This window comes from Lycium ferocissimum, chromosome 6, assembly GCF_029784015.1.
Source record: "Lycium ferocissimum isolate CSIRO_LF1 chromosome 6, AGI_CSIRO_Lferr_CH_V1, whole genome shotgun sequence".
Classification (NCBI taxonomy): domain Eukaryota; kingdom Viridiplantae; phylum Streptophyta; class Magnoliopsida; order Solanales; family Solanaceae; genus Lycium; species Lycium ferocissimum.
In genome coordinates, this window is record NC_081347.1 from 8904735 (window position 1) to 8913471 (window position 8737).

General features: G+C 35.5%; 1 protein-coding gene across 1 annotated transcript; it reads right to left on the reverse strand.

Moving 5' to 3' along the window:
• Positions 1-851: 851 nt before the first annotated feature.
• On the reverse strand, positions 852-8265 carry LOC132059226 (uncharacterized). Its single transcript, XM_059451776.1, has 4 exons — positions 8105-8265; positions 6434-6523; positions 1966-2233; positions 852-1424 (listed from the first exon to the last, which is right to left on the reverse strand). Exons 1-4 carry the CDS (start codon positions 8145-8147, stop codon positions 1055-1057), a joined length of 771 nt encoding a protein of 256 aa, XP_059307759.1. The 5' UTR covers positions 8148-8265; the 3' UTR covers positions 852-1054.
• Between the last annotated feature and the right edge of the window lie 472 nt (positions 8266-8737).

Consider the following 8737-nt stretch of genomic DNA (forward strand, 5'->3'; position numbering starts at 1 on the left):
TTTTGCCGTAAATAAAATAATAGTACTACTAATACTCATAATTAGTTTTTGCATTAATGTCGTCATGGACCAAACTTTTAGGCAAAGGCCAAAAAGGTCCTCGACTGCTGGAAAATATATGATTTTTTGGTTGCGTCACCAAATACTTTGAAAGCAACGTGACAACTTTCTAGTCTTCATTTTTTTTTGGCTGAATAGATGGACAACTCTTTAAGTTTTGCAATTAAAAATGTTCCGATTAATTATCTAAACATATGATTTGGCTCATATTTTAGAAAAGTTGATATCTGAGTTCACAAGCGTCCATTACGTAAATAAGTTAATCACATAAAATATATTTTCTACATTATTAATGATATTAATGCACATCAACGTTAGTTGGAATATGCATGAATTTTACAAGCTTTAATGCGTATAATTAAAGAGCTGACATAATGAACACTTGAAAACACGCGTAAAAATTTTCTCAAAATTTTATGTCAGCAATGTTTAATAAAAATACTTTATTAATTGTTTAGGTGCTCAATCTAAACATGCCGTATTTTGAGTATGTAAATGAGATTCTTGACAAATTTAAAAGGCTATCAATATATTCTGCCACATTTTTTTATATAGCTAAATCTGTCTTATAACTGTTGCTGATCTAATTTGTTTGCTATATAAAGATCATAGGGATTACGTTTACACTTCAATGTGAGCATAAAAATAGTTAATGTAATCCAATTTTCTACCTTTGCTAAATTAAGTGAGTCTCTCCTGTAATTTGAAAATGTGTAGACCCTCATCTAGACGTCTTATGTTGTTATTCAAACTTTTTCACAATTTCCGATTCGGTGGCATATAGTACGGAATGAGAAAAATACAAACACGTTTTTATAAATCTACAACGGGCAACAACCAAAAAAAAAAAAACATGACCTAGGGCTGTCTGACACTTCATTCTGAGATACACAGTAAAAGGAAGGTATCAAACTCTATCCAACACAAATATTCAGAATGCAATTGTTAAGGTAAAATGATAGCAAGCACACAATAAGTACAAGGACTATTCAAGTTAATCAGAATCGTGTCTTCTTCTCTTCTCCTTGTCTTTCTTGTGTTTCCTCCTGTCATCTGAATCGCGGGAATGCTTCCTCTTATCGTCTGAATCACGAGAATGTTTCCTCCTGTCATCTGAATCACGGGAATGTTTCCTCCTATCATCTGTATCCTGCAAATGTCGCTTCTCTCTCCTCTCATCCTTTTCCCGTCTCTTCTCTTCTCGCCTCTTCTTCTTTTGGCTCCTTTCATCCTCTGACTCTTCTTCATTCTGTACGGGTGCAGCAGCAATGGGACTTGCATTAATCTTTTCTACAGGCTCATCGATCGGGTTAGATGGAAAAGCTGATGGTGAACTTGGTTGTTCTTCCCAAGGTTTGGGCAATCTGCAGAATACGTTAACAAGCATGATTAGGAACCAGCACAATATAAAGAAGCAACAAAATCCATACGGTTCTATACCCCAGGATGTGGCCTAGTGGTTAATGAGGTGGGTTGAGAACCATGAAATCTCAGGTTCAAATCCAGCAGAGACAAACACACTAGGTAATTTCTTCCTATCTGTCCTAGCCTTGGTGGACAGGTACCTGTTGCTGGTGGGAGTGACAGGTATCCTGTGGATTAGTTGAGGTGAGCGCAAGCTAGCCCGAACATCACGGTTGTCAAAAAACAAAAAGAAATCCATATGGTTCTATCCTTTGTTATTTTGTTTAAATCATAATTTAGTTACTCTAGAACCTTTCATCTTCAAAGTCAAGCCCCCGTTCCTCAACTAGCAATGAAATTCAGAGATGATTTATCCGTAAGAGAAAAGGTAAAGGGCGAGGAGAAATAGTACACATAACCCACAACAGAAGAAATAAAATGACGGATAAGAACCACAAAATTCTAGAGAGAACTTTCAATGCTAGTGAAACCAATACTTACTTTGAGAAACCAAGACCATCTACCCGAGCTGCTTCAGAATGCCCTGCTCCCAAGTCTTCTGCAGTTGAACCTCTCTTCGTAAGTTCAGAAAACTCATGCTTGTCTAACCGAGTGCCTTGAGGACGTGTGGCACGCTTAGGAGCTAAGCCCAGAGCCTCTCTCATTGCCTGCTCCTCCTCTTCTTTAATCCTACGTATTTCTTCTTGTGCTGCCTCCATATCCTTTTGCTGGGCTTTCTTATCGCGGGTGTACCAATGAAGATCTTTCCCTGCACAGAGGGGAAGAACACCACAACAAGATGTAAAATATGCCGCTAGTTAAGACTATGCATTGAAGAGATAAAATGTCCAGCACAACATATCCCATCTTTCCCCAGTAAAAAGCACTTTTTTGATTCCAGATACAATATGGATTTAATACCTCAGGATTCCAACACGCTGTTTATGACTTCCAACCTATATCGGCTAGCTTTGTCCAAATATGCATCTCCTCACACAAAGCAATATAATTACAGTCTATAAAGCAGGGCAGAAAAATCTACTCCGAGAATACAAGATCAGCCAAGATAAAAATGACTACATTCCCCAGAAGGTGCAAATAGCACACATCAAGGATAAATGAGTGGTGGTCCCTTGAGATTGTTTTTTATGTTTTGCATCGACCTCCGGATGAACCGGCTCTTAAGCATGAAACTTATGGTGAATGAAGGTGTTAAAAGGTAACGAGGTGGACCTCAAATCACTTGGAGACAGGTTGTTTCGAAAGACTTACGATCTCTTCGAGTCTATGCATACATAGCAAAAGATAGGGCACAATGGAAGAAAATGATCTGTCTAGCCAATCAGGGGCGAATTTGTGTATAAAATTTGGGGCACATGAACCCATCTCTCTGTGAAATTAGGTATTTTATGTATATATTTTCAAAAATTGGTATAATATTAACTTCTGGAACCCATACTACAAGAAGGCTAAATGGTGCACTTGGTTCACTTGGTTGAAGGTTAAGTTATTTACCTAGAGGACTAGGGATCAATCCTCAATACATTTTTTCCTTCTTTTTTTTTTAATTGGTGAACCCGTGTTCAAGAAATCCTGGATTCACCTCTGTGGTCAATACCAATTAGTTCGGATACATTTTAGTCATATTAGTACGTCATTTTACAGTTACCAGTTTCAAAAAAAAAAAAATTGTACGACATTTTTAGATCCTATGCTTTCTAGGAGTCTTAGTCTCGACAAACATTTACATGTCAATAGAAAACATAGAGAACTTCTAAGAAATTTTTGTTGTTAGTGGTATTTCGCATGATTTTGCCTAAGATGAGTTTAAGTGCAGCAACATGATAAATGCGAATTCATAAAGTCAACTATCACTTGTTTCGGACTGAGACATCAGTACAACCAACAGGGAAAATCAATCAACTATACCTCAATCATAAACTAGTTGTCATTCGCCATAAGAATTCTTTGTATCCATTGAACTCCTATTCATTTCATTTCTCAAGAAAAAAAAAATTGTCTTTTAAGGAAACTTTGGAGTTTCCTAAAACTAGAGATTCTCTAACTTCCACACTTATCCAAAATGTACATACAAGTTGGAAGGCTTGCAACAAAACTAGAAAACACGCGACCTAATGTAAGAAACAACAACAACCAAGTCTTAATTTTAACTATAGTTCGTATCACCTATATGATACTTTTGCTTCCATTATGCGCTTTTCTTAAGCTAAATACACACTGATTCCAAAGATTAGGTCTTTTGATAAAATTTCCCTCAATGTAATTGTAGGCCTACCTTGCCCCTTTATATCACCTTCAATCATCTGTGTGTCATCCCTACAAATTGGTATGACCAAACCATCACCATCCCCTGTTGATGTGATCATCTCTAATCTTTTTCAATCTTGTACAGTTGGACAGTCATCCAAACATTTGCAATTCGAAATTATTGAAGTAGTCAACAAGACTTTTTTTAACCGGTTCTAGCTGTTGATAGGCCGCCTTATAGCCCAACATTCACCCCTATACGCTATTGCTCGTCTGGAAACTGCTTGTTAAATTTCCTTTCACTATATTAGTTATTTACCTCTCACATAGGACTCCAATATCACTTAGTATCATTCCTTCATTTCAACCATCCTACTTTAGTTCAATGTTACATCTTTATCTATCATATCAGACAAAGCCTACATAAGTGGTTTTTTTTTTTTTTTTTTTCTACATGGGAACCCGCAGCCTCTACCCATCGGGTGCGCACAGCTCCTGTGCAATAGCTCGCAAACCACACAGGAGAGACAACCCGCACTAGGCAAGCCCCGTGCAATGAGCTCGACCCAGAAGGAAAATCCCCTACTGCCGTAGGCAGGGGGTTTCGAACCTGAGACCTCTATTATGAAAGCCCCATACTCAACCAACTGAGCCAGCCACCCTTGCGGGTAGCCTACAGAAGTGTTTTCAGAAGGAAGAAGCGCAACAAATCGACAAGGGCCCTAGGGCTTTAAGCAAGAAGCGAAGCAGACCCTTCATTGAAGTGAACCACAATTTCACAAGTAGCTAATAGTCATCCATAGCACAAGCAAAATCAAAACCAAATTGTTTGGTGCCTCAAAACCCAATCTAAAAATGAAACAAATGGCAACAAAAAAGAGGAACAAAACTGCTACTTCCTCAGTCCCAAAAAGATTGTCTTTCTTTCCTTATTAGTCTGTCCCAAAAAGATTGGCACCTTTCTATATTTAGAAACAATTAAACTTTATGAGATGATTTATGGCCACACAAATATCTAAGGCTTGTTTTGGACCACACATTTCAAAAGTCTTCCTTTATTTCTTAAACTCCATGCCAAGTCAAACTAAGACAATCTTTTTGGGACGGAGGAGTATTATGTTAACTGATTTTTTTACTATAAAAAATGGAAAAAGTAGTTATTTTCTTATTTATATACTATTTAAAAAGTATTTAAATAAACTGATATTTTACTTATAAACCAACGTAAAAATTATTTATTTAAACAATACAGAAGTATTTAAATAAACTGATTTTGTAACTTCCAAACAAACTGAAAAAGCATTTAGTAAATACAATTAAAAAGCATTCAGAGAAACCAATTTTTATTAAACAAACTGAAAAAGAACCTACAAATGCTCTTAGAAGACCCAGCAAAGGCGGCAGTCTGCACTGAAGAGACGCAACCAAAACCAAGAAGAAAAAGAAAAAAAAAAAAGCAGCAAAGCGATAAAACCCTGGCAGACGAAGACGAAGAAGCAGAAATCTTAGACGAGAGAGCGAACAACATCAAGACCTGTTTTCTCTAAAATGGTCCATCCCTTTCTTTTTCTACTGAAAAAACGTTTTTTATAATATTGAAAAATAAGAAAGTAATTACCTCAAGGGCTTGGCCACTTTGTGCTTCTTCGACGGAAGAAGTCGCTTCTTCAACCTCCCCTCGCCTCACCTCACTCTGAAGAAGCGCTATACCATGACTACCGTCGCTTCGTTTCGTCACTTTTAAGTGACGAAAGCGCTCGCATTTTCACAACAATAATCTCGACCTAATATCACTTTAACTTCATTCTTATGAGAGCTACACTTCCTGTCCGCATATTCTATCTAATTTCTACCTGCCTTACAATCCTCAATCACTAGAGTGCTTCTTCACTGCTCCAGTTTTTTCGTCTCGTTAATCTCACCAATTGACACAATATCATCAGCAGGTACATGCACCATCTAACATCATCCTTTAAGCTATTCTTTATCTCATCCAACACTAGTGTAATTAAATTCAAGTCACAGAAGACCCTTGGTATAAACCCACGATTATACTAAACTCCTTCCTTACCTGTTTAAAAAAAAAAAAAAAATAGCGAACTCCTTTATATATCTCCTACTGTTCTCACACCTTTTATTGCTCCCTTTGTACATGTTTTTATGACAGTAATATATTTGGTATGAATTCTTTTATCCTAAAGCATACTTCGCTTAGCATTCTATCACATGCTTGACTGGAAAACTAGACTAGTTGATCAAAAACTCAATACAACATACAATCGGAACTTCCCCCAAAATCTATCACTTATGGGCTATGGCAGCAAATAAAGAAATACCATGAAGAACTTCACATTTTAGTTAACTGTGATACTTCATGGATATATCCCTTTTTTCATATCTACAATCTTAAAAATGATACGAATTTTTTAGCTTTTTTTGATAAAGTTGTAGGAGAACAAAATTCATAACAGAAAAAAAAAAAAAAAAAAAAAAAAAAAAGAGAGAGAGAGAGAGAGAAATAGGAAGAGAAGCTTTTATACATAGGGATCAACATATGTATCATTCTTTTCTTTACAGTTGGCACAAACTACTAATGCAATTAGCATGTATATTGGGGAAAACAGCAGAAGCAATATGTTTCTTATTGACTAATTTCCAGCGATTGCAATTCCGATATATAAACGAGAATAAGAATGTATACCTTTCTGCCATCTCCCAACAGGTGCTTTGATACTGTGACCTATATAATTTTCTCGATGTTTATCAACCTTCACATCATCCCAGCTAAATTCTGTTGCAGCAAAGAAATTATACATTAGGAACACTACAGAATAGAACAAAAGTATAACAGCTTGATTCTCCAAAAAGCAAGAACAATTTTGTTTAAGAACCTCCTATGCCATCTACAGAAAAACATCATTAAGCGTGTCTGAACTAGAAAGCATCACACCTCAAAATTCAAAATTCTTTTATGAGAAAAGTAAGTATAATCATAACTCGAAATTCATGACTCCAGGACGAGCTTAGATATACTGATTCTTAAATCTATGTATCTGTCTCCTCATAATTTTGTCGCAGAGTTGGATCGATAAGCCAGAAGCCCAAGAAAAAGGAGCAACATCTAATATAAGAAGGGAAAATATAAAAAGGTAGACAAAAAGACATATATGACCAGCAGAACCGAACACCAAGAAAGCAGACCACATCTAGCTAGCTGCATCAATATATAGGAACTATGTTACCTTTATCAAAACAAAAAAAAAAAATATATATATATATATATATATAGGAACTAATTTGTTGGGCCACATGCATGATTCACCCTATACAAGCAGCAAGTACCAGAAAACTTCTGAATCTAACAAATGGAAACATGGACTATTTTTATCAAGCAAATGTAAACATGGACTTGCAAAATACAGACATCAAGTTATCAGAAAACAAGCATTCAATGAACATCATCCCCAGAACCCAATCTTAATATTCTTCCTTCACGGAACCTCTGCCTTTTACCCAAAACTAAAAGACAGAATGATTGCAGCAACTCTCGGCTTTGTTATTTTTTTTATTAGGCAAAAACCAGGGCCACTATTTTCCTAATTTCCCATTTGGTGATCAAACTCTCTGCCTGTATCGAATTTTTTAAAGAGAAAAAAGGGGCCATGTAACCTTTTACATAGGGCAGCCGCTGCAGGGAGCATCCCACGTTAGCAGGGTCCAGGGAAGAGCCGCAATCCAAGGGTGCGACGTAGACAATCTAAACTAGACAAGCTGAACTTACAAGTTCAAAACTCCTACTCCAACTTTTCCCCAAAACTTCCTTGGATTGAACCATCGAAATAGTAATCGGTGCTATTGTTGTTTATAACTCCTAAAACTTTTCTATTCGACTCTTATTGAGTACTGGGAGAAAACCTGATTTTGTTAATAACAATACCACCACATAATATAATGGGAAAATTACAGCCAAATACCAGTTGGCCATCTTGTTTACAAAATATGTACATAGTGTACACGTAGTGTATAGTTTATACTAAATACACATACACTATACATATAATATACATACCTATAGACTACCTATTAAACCGAAGTGTATAGGCAGTGTATACTTCGGCCATGTTTGGTAAACTAGATGGCCAAAGGGTATATTTATGTAAGTTTCCATAATATAATTCCAGAATTTATGATTTCTCAAATAAGCCTTCTCATTTAGCTTCTAATTTCAACTTCAATACATATAATATGAAAATCCTCGATTTTAATTCGGGGAAAGGGTGATTGATTATGCCAATTTTTGACCCGATAAGCAAATTAGAATAACAATTAAAGGAAACAAAGAAACCGTAGATGGGGGAAAATGAAAGCTTACGATCTCGACCACCACGTACGCCACCTCTAGTAGGATGATACATCTTCTAACCCTAGACTAAATTTCAATTGCACCGAGGTACTAATAAAACGAAGAAAAGAGAGATTTTTTTTTTTTTTTGCAGAAAAGATATGACAAAATCACAAAATTGATGCTTTATTTTGGTATAGTAGAATTTCAAATACTCCCTACGTATAAAAAAGAGTCTCAGTTAGCCATTTTCAGGCGAAAATATTAACTCCGACAAAATAATTTAATCATTTGATTAAACTGTCTCTAATTAAATTAGTATTGGGATTTGATGCATTTAATAGGGGCAAACTGGAAAAATAACTTAATTTTTTCTTGATTCGATAAGTGTATGCTTTTTTGACCCTAAAAAAAAAAAAAAAAAAAAACTAAATGGACACTATTTTTTATCCGGAGAGAGTAATTCCAAAGCAATTTTGGTTATTTTGATCTATTAAAAGTGAGTGTTTTTTTTATTACTATCATAATATTTATTAATTTTAATCATTATTAAATTTAATTGAAATGATAAAGATAAAAAGTATTTTAATGAGAATTCACGTTTGAATGTATAATCTTTGCAGTTAATATTTTTTCTTAATATTTTTATAGAGTCTGCTGTAA

Bases quoted from the DNA above. Each gene is read 5' to 3' on its own strand.
- LOC132059226 (XM_059451776.1), bottom strand. From the start codon at position 8,147: ATGTATCATCCTACTAGAGGTGGCGTACGTGGTGGTCGAGATC. The intron at 2,234-6,433 runs GTATACATTCTT...CCCTCTGTGCAG, and splicing joins TGTTGGGAGATGGCAGAAAG to GGAAAGATCTTCATTGGTAC. The intron at 1,425-1,965 runs GTAAGTATTGGT...CGTATTCTGCAG, and splicing joins GATGGTCTTGGTTTCTCAAA to ATTGCCCAAACCTTGGGAAG.